General features: G+C 43.9%; 1 protein-coding gene across 2 annotated transcripts in view; it reads left to right on the forward strand.

Moving 5' to 3' along the window:
- Positions 1-7,004, forward strand: part of LATS2 (large tumor suppressor kinase 2) — a 42,950-nt gene extending 35,946 nt beyond the window's left edge. For both annotated transcript variants that reach the window (XM_027469029.3, XM_027469020.3), the window contains exons 5-8: positions 476-1,058; positions 1,610-1,792; positions 3,478-3,584; positions 4,359-7,004. In XM_027469029.3, coding sequence (XP_027324830.1) covers positions 476-1,058; positions 1,610-1,792; positions 3,478-3,584; positions 4,359-4,853 — 1,368 coding nt within the window. In that variant the 3' untranslated portion in view covers positions 4,854-7,004. The remainder of the gene's footprint in view (positions 1-475; positions 1,059-1,609; positions 1,793-3,477; positions 3,585-4,358) is intronic.
- The last annotated feature ends 10,872 nt before the right edge of the window (positions 7,005-17,876 follow it).

A 17,876-nucleotide genomic window follows, 5' to 3' on the forward strand; every position in this document is an offset into this window, starting at 1 on the left:
TGCAAAAAGCAACAAGCAACCCGCATGGGGAGGTAGGATCATGCGAGTTCCTCTAGAGAACCATTAATGAACCAAGCGGGCTGCTGCGCCTGGATTTCAGTGTAATTTGTGCTGCGTTGTGTGTATGTATAGCGCAGTGTGGTGGCAAAGTGCACAGGTGAAAGGTATAAACCAAACCCCGTGACCAGGTTTGTTCTGTTCTGTTCCCCTGACAGCACTGCCCCATGCCTCGTAGCTCAGCAGAGTGAGAGAGAAAGGGTAATGTCAGAGACAATGCAGGTAACCCGGCAGGGCAGATGAATTTGCAATTATTTCAGAAATACCTTGGCAGACAGACAAGAGATGATATCTCTCATGAGTATCTCTTTGGTTCTTGGTTAATTTTTCTGAGACGTGTCTTGGGAATGCCAGTTCATTGTTCTGTTGCTGTGAATGTAACCTCACCAGCTCTCGTGGTTTGCTTTCTCTTCTCTAGGCAGGCCTTTGTGAAGCAGAACAGGAGCAAATGAGGAAAATTCTCTACCAGAAGGAGTCCAACTACAACAGGCTGAAAAGGGCCAAAATGGACAAATCCATGTTTGTGAAAATCAAGACTCTGGGTATCGGTGCGTTTGGAGAAGTGTGCCTGGCCTGCAAAGTGGATACCCACGCCCTTTATGCCATGAAAACGCTGCGAAAGAAAGATGTCCTGAACCGCAACCAGGTGGCTCACGTCAAGGCAGAAAGGGACATACTTGCTGAGGCAGACAACGAGTGGGTGGTTAAACTCTATTATTCCTTCCAAGATAAAGAGAACTTGTATTTTGTGATGGACTACATCCCTGGCGGGGATATGATGAGCCTACTGATTCGGATGGAGGTCTTCCCAGAGCGTCTGGCCAGGTTTTACATTGCAGAGCTCACTTTGGCTATAGAGAGCGTGCACAAAATGGGATTTATTCATAGGGACATCAAGCCTGACAACATTCTGATAGACCTCGATGGGCACATCAAGCTGACAGACTTCGGGCTGTGCACGGGATTCAGGTGGACTCACAATTCCAAATACTACCAGAAAGGTACTAGACTTCACTTGCTCTGTTTGTCTTGAAGTAGTTCCCTCTTGGCACTAAAATATGATGTGTTTGTTGCTGGCAATTAGTTTGTTTCTAGCCTTTTGTTTCCAGTACTGCTCAAATCCCTATCAGTCTGGCTGACCACTGCGGTAGCTGTACTTTTCCAGTTCATGCTTGTTTGGTGGGGCTCTGATGGTGAAAGAATTTAATCCCGGATTTAAAGTAAGCCAGGCACCTCCTGTGCATGCCATCGAGGGGTGTTGGAGTCTATCAGCGAGAACATTGTACACAATTGCCGCAGCTCATCTAAACATGCTCCTTTATTCTGGATCTCCTGTGTGGGAGTGTGCTTCCCTGCACTGAGACAGAGACACTCTGCTGGTTGAGGAAAATCAGTTGTGAAGGAGAGGGCAGAAGTAATCGCCTTGGGTTTAAAGCTGAAGTGCTGTTCTTTAGGGATAGTGGAAGAGCAAAGCTAGATCTAAATCAATTCTCTCCTCTTTGAGTGTCGTGTTTTATGAGTCTAAACGTAAACTTTCTCTCCCACTTCAAAGGGAGCCATATCCGACAAGACAGCATGGAGCCCAGTGACCTTTGGGATGATGTGTCCAACTGTAGGTGTGGAGACAGGCTGAAGACATTGGAACAAAGAGCTAAGAAGCAACATCAGAGATGCCTGGCTCACTCGTTAGTTGGAACCCCTAATTATATTGCTCCTGAAGTCCTGCTTCGTAAAGGTAGATAACCTGGATTTTCTGTTGTTTAAATGAACACCGATGTTTTGTAATACCTTTTTTTTGGTTTTGTTTTCCTTCAAAAGTTTGCTGCTTTGGAAGCTTGATGTTCTGAAGTCCACGCACTCAGCTCAGATTAAGGAGAGCAGCTTTCTGTACATGCTCCAGTGATGAGCTTCGTATTGCAGACATTGAAGGTTGTCGTGCTTTGTCTGTCTCCATCTCTCTTCACTTGGAGGCCTTTGATGAGACTTAATAAATCTGTCAGATGATGCTGGCAGCTACTGTTTCTAAAGTACAGAGCAGATTATCTGTGCTTATGACCACTATGAGGATGACTGTGGCCACTAGCGAGCTTGCATAGACCAGCAAGTAGCCAGCTGATGGTTCTGAGTCACTGACTCAGATTGGCCACTTAAATATGGCTGATAGAAACTTGTGGAGGCATTCACCAGATTCACATACAGAATCTCAGGGAAATACAGCAAAAAGTCTTGTACAGATAACGTTGGGCACACGGTGTTCAAAAGCTCCGCTTCAAGAATTTAGGCAAAATTTGGTGGCTATCCATGAAATACAGACACAGTCGCTCTGGTAAGGAGATCAGAATCATAGAATCATAGAATATCCCAAGCTGGAAGGGACCCATAAGGATCATCAAATCCAACTCCTGGCACTGCACAGGTCTGCCCAAAACTTTAGTCCATGCGACTACGTGCACAGTCCAATCGCTTCTTAAATTCAGACAGGCTTGGTGCAGGGACTATGTCCCTGGGGAGCCTGTTCCAGTGTGCAACCACCTTCTTGGTGAAGAACCTCTTCTTGACATCCAGCCTAAACCTCCCCTGCCTCAGATTAACACCGTTCCCGCGGGTCCTGTCACTGGTGTTTACAGAGAATAATTTACCTGCCTCTCCACTCCTCCTCGCGAGGAAGTTGTGGACCACAATGAGGTCCCCCCTCAGCCTCCTCTTGTTCAAAAATTGTCTGCAAGCATGATCCTAGACCTAATCTTAACTCTTTCCCAGTTCAAGAGATTTCACATTAAATCCTACATCATCTGATAACACAAATCTCCATTGAACTCAGTGTTTTAAGTCCTTCATTCCTTTTGAAGTCTTAAATATGTATCTCATTTGTTTTATCTGAGCAATTAAGTGATTGAAATTGTTCCTCTGCTTAGAACTTGCTCAAAAAGTAATCCGTATCTTTCTTCTGTCTCTAGAAGCAGGCTGTATCTTTTCAGCAGCTTTTCAAACCCGTGGTGCCACCTCCACTGAACCAAGGGGAGGGCATCAATCACTAAGACTTTTTTGCCTTTTTTTTGTTCGTTGAGGGCCAGTCTTTGCTGTGTAGGGATGTAGCTGTGGGATGGGGCATGAAAATAAAACTTCATTGGGTCCAATTATACGATTTCCCTACTCACTATTATTGAGAATTAAATTTATTCAAAATGATTCCCAGACAACACTATTAGATCTTCACTGGCAGCAGCAGCTTTTAGGTCAGCAAGCAGAAGCAACTTGGTGGTGAAGGTGGATTTCGAGTCCTTTTGGTTGTAGGTCAACTATTTGAGAAAAGACAGAAGTTTGTGCTGTATGTTTTGATGCATAATTGCAAGAAGAAATAGTAGCTCTGTGCATATTCTCCTTGGATGATGGAGGACAACTTTTGGGTTTGTCTTCCAGGATACACTCAGCTCTGTGACTGGTGGAGTGTTGGTGTGATCCTCTTTGAGATGTTAGTGGGACAGCCTCCTTTCCTGGCTCCTACACCCACAGAAACCCAACTGAAGGTAAGATGAAGCAAAATTCCAATCTGTAGTAGCAAAATGTTAATCTTATTCTTTCCCTCCTCTTCTATGTACAGACCCATCCCCTCTGGTTTTACTAGAAAAAGGAACAGGGATTAGGAAGTCGTGATTTAAAATAGCTTTACACCAGGGACAAACCCTTTTCCAATCAGTGAAGATTGTGAATGTCAGACCAGAACTGACTTGTCCAACCCACATAGATAGTTACCAGCTTTATGAATCTTCTCGGCACAGTTTTGGTTTCTGAAGCCCAAGTTCATCCATATAAGTATTTTTAGCGTGCCCATCAGATCTGAGTAAGCTGATAACACCAATGATTATTTCAGTTGGCATCGTGAGTGTTTTAAAGCCGAGCAGTGAGTAGTACTTATTAGAAAGAATGCATCTCATAATCACTTTCCTATTTTTACATTTTGGAAGCTAAACGAAGCAACTCCTTGAATTCATTCCATTAAGTCATGTGTAAACCAAATGTATTCTCAAATCTGGCAACAGGAGCTTTCCAGAGGAAATAACGTCTTTTATAAATGTAATTGCTTCTTCTATCTGCTATCTGGTGATCTTTCTTGATTCATTAAAGAAACCTATTAACAGCTGATGCAATCTAATCATTGGGCTCTTGAACCTCTAAAGCAACTGTACAGAATGTGGCTGGACTGGTTGCGTGTATCCTTCTGTACTGCTAGTGTTGACAGAAGGATCAGAAGGATTCTGTTTCCAGGATTAGAAGCCATTTAATACCTTTCTCATCTTCAGGTGATAAATTGGGAAAGCACACTGCACATTCCCTCGCAGATCAAGCTAAGCCCTGAGGCAACTGATCTCATCACCAAGCTCTGCTGTGCTGCTGAGGACCGGCTTGGAAGAAACGGAGCAGATGATATTAAAGCCCATTCTTTCTTCCACTCTATGGACTTCTCTACCGACATCCGCAGGCAGCCAGCTCCCTACGTTCCAAAGATCAGCCATCCAATGGACACTTCAAATTTTGATCCAGTTGAAGAAGAAAGTCCGTGGAATGATGCTAGTGGTGACAGCACCAGGACATGGGATCCGTTAGCCTCTTCCAACAGCAAGCACACAGAACATGCCTTCTATGAGTTTACTTTCCGAAGGTTCTTCGATGACAATGGGTATCCGTTCAGGTATCCCAAACCTTCTGGAATGGAAGTTGGCCAGTCTGAGAAGTCCGATGTAGAAGACAAAGATGTGGTGGATCAGACTGGAGCTTGTCAGCCTGTATATGTGTAAATTATTGTATAGAGTACTCCAGATAAGACTAATCTCAAATCCAGTAGGGCCTTTAGCCTGATCCTTTAGGAGTTGATCCTGCAGTGCTTGGTCAGGTGCAGCTTCGGCTGAGGCTGAAGTCATCCTGTGGAGTCAGAAACTTGCAGGGCCAGGTCCTAAAAATGGCACTCTTGAAAGTTCAGGTCAGTTTTACTGTAAATAACTTTGTTGATAATTACACTTGAAATCCTGGTCTTCACCAAAATCTATGAGGCCAGAAGTCTATCATTTCTAGGCCTATTTTTCTTTGAGGTCAGCTTCCCCCTACTCAGATAAACATTTACAGACTTCTGCAACTGTCAGCGTTATTTTTTAAATGAATAAAGAGCACTTATATTTTGTTTATAGCAGGGGTTTCTTTTCCTACTAAATTATAGGGATTAACTTTGACAAATCATGCTGCTGTTCTTCTTTTCTACATTTTTATTTTATCCATAGCACTTATTTCACATTTAGGAAAAAGCATAAAGCTGAAGAACATGTGATGAAAGGTCTCTGTGCAATAATGTAAGAAAGAAAAAAGAAAAAAAAAAGGAAGAAAAAAAAAACTCCACTCTCTAATTTTCTAAATTTACTGATGCCATTGTATTCGCACCATGATTTTTGTTTGTTATATGTATTTTCCACATTTCAAAATTGTGACATAACCTTAAAGCTGCTTTATTTCCTTCTGCTTATTGGAGTGTAATAGAAAGTGTGAGCAAGTGACTATATGGGTGTGATTTCTTTGTCCAGTGTGTGAAGAATGTTGCATGAGCAGTGTTTTTTCTATATGAAATGGCCTTTTCTTGCCATTCACAGGCAGGTCCTGTGGATCCATTTTTACTGAGGGTCTAAAATTAGACCATTTTAAACCATGTGTTCATAATGTATCGTGTGGATGGTTTCCTCTTATGATTGTATCCAATATTAATTTTGTAAACCAGATTTGCAAAGACTATAACTGAATAGTGATTTTGTGGTCTGATGTAGTGGATCGTTTTAGTAACCATTGATCGTTGGCACACACATTTCCCCACGAAGGATCAATAGCCAAGACCATCACTACAAAGCTGATTGGTGACAACAGTCTAGACCTGGCTCATTCACGTAGCACGCAGCACAGTGTTCGTCGCCTAACGCTATCAGCAACGCAGAGCACCACTACTAACAAGTAGCTCAGTGTCTTCAAGCCAGAATGTCTCAAGCTGTGCTCCTGCAACACACCAAGACCCTAAATGAGGTGAGGCTGATGTGGTGAGTATGTGCAGCCCCTCTGATTTCTGTGGAATCGGGAGGGACGTGGCTTTTCCAGACATCGGATCTCTGCACACAACTGTGTGTATCCGTGTAGGATCCTAACGTTGCAGGCACTGACGTCTGAAAACGTTGGCGTTGTCCATAGGTCATTCTGTCCTGTTGTCTTCAGATGAAAACGTTGCTGTGGTGGAGCACAGTAGTCCTTCATTTCTGTCAGATTATAAGCATACTTTGAAATATCAATTCTTAACTATGTTAAAATAAGCCTTTTTCTTATATGTATAAGTGAGACTTATTCAAGGTGATATCAGAATACTAAAGTAATTAAGCCATACATATTTGCATATATATTATATATAACTAAGTAAACACACACAAAAATCCTTAATTCAGATTAGTGTAACAGTCCTATTTAAAGTGATTGACGTAATAACATTTGAGGAAAACACTCCTTTAATGTGTTTTTGCTTTATTTTATTTTTAAATCTGGAACTTCATTATTTTTTCCGTATATTATTCCACATATTATTCCTTAATGTTTTAGCATATCCTATCCAGTGTTTAGATATCTAAGCAACAACATATAAATTCATCAGCCTAAACTAAACAAAAATGATTGTGTATTTGTTTACATTTGTATGAAAGGAATGTTTTGAGGTATGCAGTGCTTGTGTTGTGACAGTTCATGTAAGATTCAGTATTACTGCTTTTTTATATAGTAATGCCATTTTTTGTTATTTACATCTATCTGACATTCTTTCATGTGGTAGGTTCTTTCTCAGGAACTCAATTTAACTGTTATTTATTGATATATCATTGCCTTTGAAAGCTTCTACTGGCACAATTTATTAAAAATCTGAATCAAAATCGAAACTGCAGTATGTGTTCTTTGAAAGGATAATTTCTACTTAGTTCAAGGCAGAATTTTTAAGGGGTTTGCTTTGTAACATTGGTGATGGGTTTGAGCTGCAAACACACAATCCAAATCTCATCCCTCTGTAGCATTTGGCATAGAATTTCTGGATACATTAAGATGATTTTTAGCATAACAGAGTCAGTAGATGATGTAAAATTCAACATTGTCGCTTTCACAGCAGTGGCAGCTCTGCCAGGACAGCCACAAAGAGGTGTGCCTGCCTGTCTGGCTCTTTCCTCTGCTATGTTTCAAAAAGGCAAGGATTTCACCTTCAAATACAGTGTCTTTGCAATCGAGTGAAATGAGAAAATAGCCCCAAAATAAACCAGTAATTCCACACTAAATGTATCACTCACTTAAGACCTATGCTGCAGGGAACAAAAGCCACCTCCCATTTCATCTAAAGAAGAACTGAACTGGAAAACAAACCTTTTCAGCTTACCAGGTACGGTCTCTAGAAGGTTCCTATCCTTCTCGTACATCTCAGGGGTGAACAGAAAGTTGGGAGTGAGTTTTATGAAACTTGGACAGGTAGCAAATACAACAGATATTGGGACTGGCTCTCAGCATTCTCAATTCTGTCAAGCTTCCCACAAAAATAATAAAAAAAATAATAATAATAAAAAGTTATTCATTTTATTTATTTATTTATTTATTTTAAATGGCTTTAGATGTATGTATTCCTGATCGAAAATAAGGAGTTCATTAATCTGGAAGTAGTGCCCCACTTGAGATGTAATCCTATCTTGACTCAGCCAGGGTGAACCTGCCGCTGATCTCAGTGGGGCAGGAGTTTCACTCCTGGCTGTCACCAGTGACACGCACAGCAACAACGCGTACTTTGTGTGCGAAAGTTTAAATAATCGCCTCTGAAAATTTAAGTAATTGCTGTTTCCAGGATGGAAACTTCGTCTTGCAACAGCGCCAGCGGCACAGACACAGAAAGGGCCTCTGCAGCCCGTCACATCGCCGTTCTCCAGGGCGGCCAGATTGGCCAAGGAACAGCAGCAGCCCTCAGTAAGCAATATTAGTCCTGGTTCAACGTGAAGGAATTGCCAGTGGAGGTTACAAGCTAAGAAGTTAGAACCTAGCTTGAATAACTTGAAAGCTAAATGAGGGAGAAAAGCATTTGACTTTTAAATGGCAATGGAAGAATGAAATTAGCTATGCAGGAAGCGGGGCTATTGCCTGGAACTGGATGGAAAATCAGGCTCATAAACTGCAGAGAATTCCGTTCTCTTCCCTGAAGCTTATGAGGTATGAAATAACTGCTTTAAAAGCCTTTCTAGAGAAACTGCAATGAGAATAGGAATTTAGAACATATAATTTGGTCCTCTCCCAAAATACAGAAACGTTGGCAGAAAATAGCAACTGTTACTAAAAATATTATTGGAATTAAAAATATTAAATCTTTCCCACAGGAAATAATCTCAGGAATAGATAATGTAGGAATAGCAACCGTTAAAACACACAAAGAAAAATGTGTAAAAATGTTTTTCCTGGCAAAGAAATCCACTGCAGCACGAACATGGAAGTTGTGCCGTCCTCTGGCTTCTGGTCTGAGCAGGGAATGAGCCACGAGCAGCATTTGGTGCAACCAGTCCTGGGCCCGTTCTTATCAAAATAAACTCGGGATCTGATCCGTAAAGCTGTGGTCACCTTCTGCAAAGGCAACAGTAGCTCCCAGCCCCGCAGGAGAAAATGGAGCCTGGTGCCATGGCCAATTTAAGTTGTAATGGGCCGACAAGTGGTGTTTGAACCGTCAGCTCCTACAGCTGCCGGGACGGCGCCATTCCTTCAGCAAGAGGAAAAATACCCGAGCCCGCATCTGCTCCTTTAGGGATGTGAGGAAACTGCTCCTGGCATCCCTGCTAGCCAGCAAAGCCCCAGGCACTTGGTCTGAGCAGCTCCTCTGCGAAGGGGGGATTGAACGTGTGAGGGGTATGAATGGGCAAGAGGCAATCGCTGGTGGCATCAGATCATGAGTGGGAGGCAGGAAAAAGTCTTCAGAGCTGGTCCAGCCTTGCTGTGCTCTGCAGTGGTTACCCCATGGGCGTTGGTGTGTGTTGAGGGGAACATTTATATGTGAGGTCTTGTATTTTGGAGAAGCATACAACTGAAAACACCCTATCTGAGAGTGCTGCTGGGCAGGAGGGAGCCTGCATGTGTGCATGGAGCGAGCCAGACCCGCAGCTATGGGGTCACACTATGGGGAGAAACCGTCCACCTCCACCACCACCTCCACCCCCGGGCTGCTTTAAAGGAATTTGGGGCAACAGCTCACTGCGATACTCCACCAGCTGCCACAACGCAGCTTGCTGTGTGCCGTGAAGTACTTCCCAGAGACAACCATTTTTTCCCCTAAACTCCTGACCGCCCCTCTGAAGGCCACATCAGCCATCCTATAATTATCGCTTTGTCACCTTGGCTGCACACCTGCTTGCTTCCAGAGAGAGCACTGATGGCTCTGTGTGCCTCCAAAGAGCTGCAGTCGTGGCACGAGACCCCCCCTGGATATCGCATCACATTCTGGGCTCCCTGGGAGAAGAGAGATGGGGACCTGTTAGAGCGGGTCAACCGTAATACAACCATAAAAAAGGAAAGAAAAGAACACAGATTTACTTGTTGTGTACATAACTGCAACAGGGTCATCATCATAAGGACAAAGGCTCATTAGCAAATTCTTATGAAGCAGTCATCAAACGAATATACACATACCTTGCATGTCAGCATCAGCTGTACGTATAGTTTGGGTTTTGTTCAACATTGCAGGATCAGTAAGTTTTTGTTTTGTTTTGTTTTTCAGATGTTTAAGTCAAAATTTTTGTAATTTAGATTTGCAGTAAACTGCTTCAAAATCATCTGAGTGGAGCGTGGCTTGACCCGATGCTGTGATGAGTCTCCTCTTCTAAAAGGAGGAACTCGCTTGGGTGGAAAGCAGGGAGGCAGCAGGTACCCAAACCAAATGGGGAGTGACAGAAACAGCCGTGGACATTGAGGCTTTTCAGCTGCATTTGCTTTGGATGGGAGCAGGGGCGAATAAAAAGGACCACACAAGTGCTGGTCAGCAGGCACCTCTGGAGGTCCTCAATCTGAATTCCTGCTCCCTGTGGGCCCGTGGCCAGCACTGGCTTGTGCTGGCCACAGCTCTGGGCTGGCCACAGCTCCAGGCTGGCACGTCCCGTGGCAGTGTGAGCTGCAAGGCTGTGTTTGTTGGCCAAGAATTGTGCCGGAATGGTAGAACTGCTCCAAGAGAAAGGGTCCACCCAAAAGCCTTTGTAACAAGGTACGGCTGAAGGGCTGCAGGATGGGTCATGAAGTTGTTGAGATTTTGGCACGCGTGTGGGAGCACTGTTGGTGATGGTGCCAGCCTCCTGCAGGCCTGGAGGGACACGCGTGGCATTTTAAAAGCAGCAGCGGAGCTGTGGCTGCGCTCAGCTTCCCAACACGCTCCTTGGCTGGGCTGCGGAGTAGTCCTGGGGCACTGACACGAGCTGGGGCTCTGCCCCAAAGCGCCTAGTGCTGGAGGGATTAGTTAAATAAAAGGGAGTCTGTCCCAGAAGACAGTTGTCTTCCCGTTCCCAGGAAGCCAGTGGGGACGAGCTCCTTCCCTCAGGGACCTCTATTTGTGTTACTGAAGACCAAGCCACTGGGGCAGAAAGAGGCGAATCCAGATCAGTGACTTCTTTTTTTTTTTTTATTTTCCCCAAAGAAAATGCTTCTCAAATGCCAAATGTTGGTTTGACAGAATGGAAACACTTTGGGGGGAACTTAGTGGTGTGTTTATAATTATACATTCAAACAACAAAAAACATATTTTGTTTCCAAAAAAAAAAAAAAAGAAAAAAAGGTAATAGAAAGGCCGAGGGCTTGTATTGTATATATCCCATTATATTCAAAATTATAAAAATGAACTGCTGTGAATAGGTCATTTTGATGTTTCCAGAACAGATTTTGGAAATATAATTTCTTGGAAATTTCCAACTGTGTGTTCCAATTTAAGACTAAAGGATTTTTTTTTTAATGTTCAATTTCTCACATAACAGCACCTGCCAATTCAAACAGGACCTACCAATTTAAACTGGCTCTAAAAATAACAGGAGAGGTCGAGCAAACTGAGTAATATCTGGAATAAAAACTAGCTTAATCGGGAGCCTCATCTCGCATGCAATGCTGATGCCATCGGTCTTCCTGCCCTGCTTTTAAATCCAATCCATATCCCTCCGGGGCTGTAAATGGCACTCACAGCAGGTTGGCGAGGTGCTGTGTCGGTGTCTGCACCATCCCCTGGAGGAGGGCACCGTGTGCTGGGGGGACACCTCCCGTGCCCCCACCCCAGCGGTCGGTACCCATGGCCATGGTCAATTCTGCTGGTGCTGGACCTCCTGCAGCGTCGCTTTGTAGCCTGCCAACACAAGATGGGCTAGGGCCAAGGAACTGACACAACTTCAGTTTACTGAAACACCGTGGTTTGCTGATTTGCAAGTATTTTTTTTGCATTGTTATGTTCCAGCTGGGGGTAATGGTGGTCACTGGAATTAGTGTCCCAAGTGGCTTCATGTTTGAAGCAACGCAGGAACATTTTGTTCGTGTTGTTTCCAAGATGAACCATGGCCCAGTTCTGGTTTGCTGCCGCACGCAATGCAAGGTAAAATCCGATACAGATGACAAGTAGTGGTGTGAAAGCATTTCAGGGCCAGTCGGTTTAAGGCTCGCTGACCTCAGGCCACAAGCAGACCTGCTACCACTGCTGAGCACCACACACCTCCTGGGCTGCCTTGACTGAAAATGAAGATCATGGTCATGGCCACCAAGAGCAACCCCTTCTGTACATAGCTCCCTAAAAGCCAGTTCTGTGTTCCTAACCATCTTGCTCTTGGCCCCGGTAATTAACGCAGTCATGACCTTGAAGCCTAATTACTCAAAATCACAGTAAAATGAAGACCCTTGAGCAAGGCTGAGGGGATGTCCTAACACCAGTCTGCTCAGCGACCATGGTGGCTGTGCGTCTACAGCCTGTACCCAGTGCTCAGCTTCTACTAAATTAAGTCTACTTCAACACCTACACAAGGTGAGAAACCTGGTTGGAAGCTGCAGAACTGTAATTGCTTGGTGTGGAGATTGCTTAGAGGGATTTTTAACAGCTGGTTCAGTAATCAGCTGATTTTAATGAGTGGTTTTGCCAGAGCAGACTCAATTGCTTTCAGCACATTCCTGCTTTGGTTCCTGCTCCACCTCAGCTGTAAGACACCTTGGGGTGACCTGAGGCTGCCCTAAGCTGCCCGGTCTGAACTCAGTATGGATATTGCCATGAGCAGGAGCTTGGTCTAGAGACCACTGGGGCCTCTTTCCAGCCCAGGCGAGCCTGTGGCTCTCGGCCAAGGATGGCCAGGACCTGCTGCAGCCCTCCCCAGGCAGAGGGTACAAGCCACAGCAGCATGAAACTGATGGAAAACATTGTGTCTGGAAGGAAAATTCCTCTTGTTTAGGAACTGAGAACCAATGGGGAAAGTGAAGGATGTCTGTGCCCAACAAGAGGAAGAAAACAGCGATGATCAGTGGGCTCAGGAGTGATTTTGTGGTTCCCTGCTGAGGACGAGTCGTGCTGTGGTATTGACAGCCCCAGGGAGAGCAGCTGAAGTCCACGGGATGTGGAGGGGACATTCCCAAGCACATTGCAGATCTATGGTTTTATTTCCTCTTTCCTAACACATTTAAATTCATTTTGCAGATAAATGACTGACTTTAAATTAAAAGATTAACAGCCTTACTATTGCACAAAGCTTCCTCATCCCCTTATTATGAATTTAAATGTTACTTTGCATTTTCTGAGTGTCAACATAATCAGGCTTGAGTTCCTTTTGAGAAATACCAATAAAATAACAGCTTATATTGTCGGGCTCTGGCAGTGTTCCCAGTTATTGAGCTACTTGAAGCAACGTTTCTCATTGCTGAAAACCATTTCTCATTATAACACAAAATAGGCCATAGGAGCTCGACTGCTGCCATCTTTTGGGTAGGATAATTACTGCTCACGTCTATCAAGATAATACCACCAACAGCTTCCGAATTATCTCAGCTGGGGAGCGCGATGATGGGATGGTTTTACACGCAGCATAATGCCCTATAATAACCCAAACCCCAAATGTTTTTTCTCTTTCTCTTTACAATTCGCAGTGGCTTGCCTATGGAGAACTTCAGTCACTGACAGTTTTCTGCCCCCCCGTTCTTCTGCGGTTCCTGTGGGCACCGAACAACCCCACACCGCACGATGCTGTGGATCACAAACCCATACTGTCAGCACGCATTTTAATTGCTTACAGAACACCCGGCAGAACAGCACAGCTTTATCCAGTTTCCCCAGCCCGATTTGCGGACAGCTTTCTCCTGCACTGGGAAGCCCAGAGTTAATATGTACTTTTATTAACACAAACACATTATGCTTCTGTTAAGACTCTTGCCCCTAGTGTCTGGATTTATTTTTAAAGCGAGTAACAGCAGATAAGTGGTCACAGGGGGGATACCAGAACCTGACAAAACATTTAATGATAAATGTCCCAAGACAAGCAGTGGAAACACATAGGCAGAGGATGTTCAAAGCCTAGGGGAAAAGGCATTAAAGAATATCTATGCCTTTGCAAATGAGCTTCTAGTTTATTTTTAAATCCTGGGATTTAGTTAAAGGTGAAGCATTTCCCTTTGAGGGAATGCATGGGGCAGCTAGGGCAGGTCAGCCCCATTGAGAACAAAGAATTGGCCAGTATGGGGCTAGCGGAGATTTTGGGGGAAAATGCACATCACTGGTGGCATGCTCTGCTTCCTCTTTCACCCTTGCTGTCAGTGGACACAAAGTGATATGAGGAAAGATAAAGGGTCAGAAAGCATGTTGCTCTGTGATCCCTCCAGTCTGCCATTAACTTTGGCTTCATTTTTTAATTCATGCCCAGAAGAAACGTGAAGGCTTGTCACTGGGGTTAATTTCCTTCTCCACCACAGTTCTCCCTAACACATGCTTGAGCAGTGGGTCAACAGATGGGTCTCTCATGTCATACCTTTGAGTAGAAACTCAGTTCCTAAATGGTGCTCACATGCAGCTGAGTTATCAGTTGCCTCTTATTATCACTTAGCCAGCTCTGGCAACTCTCAGGTTGCTGCACAGTGATCACAAAAGCCCCCACAAGTCCAAATCCCACAGGATCCTTGAATTCCCAGGATGAAGACAAGCAAACACCAAACCCTGCTCTGCTCCTTACAAGATGCCAAGGGTCCTTCTTCAAGCAGATGCCAGGTTGACACAAAATGAGATTCCCAACCTAGACAAGGGAGTGAGCACCTGACCAGCAGAACCCACTTAGATATGTTCTGGGTAGCTCTGAGACAAAGGGCGGCCAAATGCAGCTTGCTCATTAGGGTACTGGAGTATGATGTAGGGCGAGGTTTCTGCTTCAGAGCAATAATTCTTGGTGTCTTTCCTCTATATCTGAATGCAAATGTTATTGTATAGTCCATACTAATTTATATGTTTTTGTTGTTGTTGTTCTGTTTTGTTTTGTTTTGTTTTGTTTTAAGAAGTTTCCCTTTTTAGGGGGGAGTCTGAGAGAGCTGGGCCTGTTTAGCTTGGAAAAGAGAAGACTGAGGGGAGACATCATCAATATCTGTATAAATATCTGAGGGGAAAGTGTTGAGAGGATGGAGCCCAACTTTTCAGTTGTGCCCAGCAACAAGACAAGAGGCAATGGGCACAAACAAGCACAGGAGGTTCTGGCTGAATATGAGGGGGCACTTCTGTGCTGTGAGGTGACAGAGCTCTGGGACAGGCTGCCCAGAGAGGCTGTGGGGTCTCCTTCTCTGGAGATATTCAAACCCCACCTGGATGCCATCCTGCACAATGTGTTCCAGGTGATCTTGCTCGGCAGAGGGGTTGGACTAGATGATCTCCAGAGACCCCTTCCAACCTCGGCCAATCTGTGATTCTGTAAGAGAAACTTCTGGCTCCAGAAGAGGCTCACTTTGCAGATTAGCCCTCCAGCCATGATTGTCCTGACTACACTCAAGTAAAGCAGATTCCTATTTGCTCACATGCAAGAAAGAGTGGTTTTGGATGTCTACTGTCCACGAACGGATGCCAGTCTCTGGCCAGAGGTACCAAATTAGTGACATAAGTGTTTTTCTCTCTGTTTAATTCGGCTATCTATCTCAAGTGACTTCCCAGATTGATCGATCAATCTGTCTATCTATCTATCTACATATGCATACATATATTATTCATATTCATATATATATACATAATATATATATTATATGCATAATATATATATTATGTATATATAATAAAATTCAAATAAAAAACCCACCTCACCCTAAAAATTGTGGGACTTAGCTATGTAATTTAAGGCTCTAGAATACAAATGACTCCACAAGTTCAGGCACTGAAGTCCCCTTTGTTAATCTGCCCTTGGCTATCTTTCTGGTTGAGGTCTGGATGTCCTCAGCGGCCAGGGGTACTAATGAGAGCTGAGAGCACCCTGTGATCTCACTAGATTAAGTGCTAACTGCTGATCTAACTGTTCTCAATCCAGCAGCCAAGGAGACAAAGAAAATGTTCTGGAAACTTAATTTCATCTCTTGGGGTCAGTGTCCTGCGTGTGGCCTCTTCCCCACACAGGGCCCCGTGCTCTTGGACTGCCTCCTCACAGAACACCTCAGCCTTCACCTTCCTGAAATCTGTTGATAAGGGGCTCAAATTTCACCCTAAATCTGATTATTTTAGACATCATCTAGTCTTCATGTAACCGCAACAAAATAAGCTGTGCGAAGTATTTAAAATTGTGGAGGCCGATCAACTCTTGAGCAGGGCAGAGAGTGCTTGGCACATAGAATTAAACTACTGTGGAGCCAAAGGATGATTGCTTCAAAGAGGCTTGATAATTTTGGACAGGCATTTCTCACAGGAACACTTCGTGACAGTAATTCCTGGACTCATCAAGACATGGAAGGGAGCAATCAGCGTCTGGGTGCTCAGCAATGCAGCCTTCATGCATGTGAGCCGTGGTTGGAGGGGCCATCTTGTGGTAAGACTTTTGCACACTCATTTTAAACCAAGCTGTAAGTAGATGTTGTTGGATTTAAAAGAACAATTTGAGCCTCCCCCAACCTTTTTGACTTACTGACAGTATTTTTGAGGTGTCTTAAAATGAGAAGAGTGTGTAATAAGTGTTTACTTTAAATGCAGACTGGGCAAGGGCCTGCCAGAACTGCGAAGTAAGTCAGGGCCTGGTAACAAGCCTGGTGGGACTAAAAAGAAAAATAAATTTTATACTTTTCAGGTCGATTTTAAAAACTTCTGAGATTTTAAACCTAGTTGCCTAACAGTTTTAAAAACTGTGACCAAGAATACTTTTATAAAATAAATATCATAGTTACAATGACTCCACAGAAATGCTAAAAGAAAACTGTAATGGATTTGCAAAATTCAATCTGTTTTGACCCCAGAAGACTACTACAGTCAGAGGTAACATCCTCGTGTCAGAAAACAGCATCCCAGACTGTTGTACTGACATTTGAGGAAGTGAATCTGGTGGTGTCAGACCTGAATGAGCTTTGAAACTGTGATGGAGATATTCCACTGCTGGGGATTTCAGCAAAAGAGGAAGGACACGTACAGCTCACCTTCCTCTGAATGAGAACCAAGACACCTGTCACCTCAACAAACAGGGGCTTAAAGCAAAGATATACTGCCAGAAGCAGAAGTAAACTGTTTGGAATTTTCCAGATGTTTAAAAGTTGTAAAAAAATAAAAATAAAAAATTATTTTCAGCTTTAATTTATTGAATTGTGTTCATAGAGCCTTAAAATTGAACTACACTGTTTATTATTCTAATACATTGCTCTAAGTGTTGCACAGGCTGGATCATTCCCTACAATTTAACTTACGCTGATGTCTAACAAGTGGCACATATATCTGTTTTTTTACTAGTCAGTTTTTGGGGAAGCATCCATTTGTGAAGCTGACTATCAGGTAATCCTCTTTTTCAAATAACTAGCAACTGCAAAATGTTCAAAAAAGAGTTCCATTAAAAATAAATAAAAAAAAAAAAAAAAAGACACTGACACCTGGAAATGGCATCTTATCTTCCTGCCAGAGAAACTGGATGAATCACTGGCTGACTCTGGGAACTGCTACTGCTAGGTGAGTCAGCCCTATGCTGCTCTTTCCCAGTTTGGAGCACAGTTCTGGGGTGATTGTGCCCATGGTACTCCTTTTCCATCCATGCTCATAAAGTCAGAGAATCATGGAATGATTTGGGTTGGAAGGGGTCTACCTTAAAGTCCACCCAGTTCCAGCCCCCTGCCATGGGCAGGGACACCTCCCACCACACCAGGTTGCCCAAAGCCTCATCCAGCCTGGCCTTGAACACCTCCAGGAATGGGGCATCCACAGCTTCTCTGGGCAGCTTGTGCCAGGGCCTCACCACCCTCTGAGGGAAGAATTTCCTCCTTATAACTAATCTAAATCTCCTTTCTTTTAGTTTAAAAACATTTCCCCTTATTCTATCAAAGTGGTTGATAACCAGGCTTGATCAGTCCAGGGTGCCACTGATCAGCAGGTGAAGCTTGCATGGCTCTACCAGTGAGGGATGCAGTGTTTGCTAAAACTGCCTCGTGAGTGTTAAGAAGGTGCACCTGAGCACCCCAGGATGTTACCTCTCTCTGAATAGTGTCACAGCAGTGTTTCATGAGAAGTGGCCTCCAGCAATGGCAGCTGTTGAATTAATCTTTGTGCTCCAGCCTGCTTTCTCCTTCTTGTTCTTGCCTTTTGCACAGTGTCA

The sequence above is a fragment of the Anas platyrhynchos genome, chromosome 1 (genome assembly GCF_047663525.1).
Source record: "Anas platyrhynchos isolate ZD024472 breed Pekin duck chromosome 1, IASCAAS_PekinDuck_T2T, whole genome shotgun sequence".
Lineage (NCBI taxonomy): Eukaryota > Metazoa > Chordata > Aves > Anseriformes > Anatidae > Anas > Anas platyrhynchos.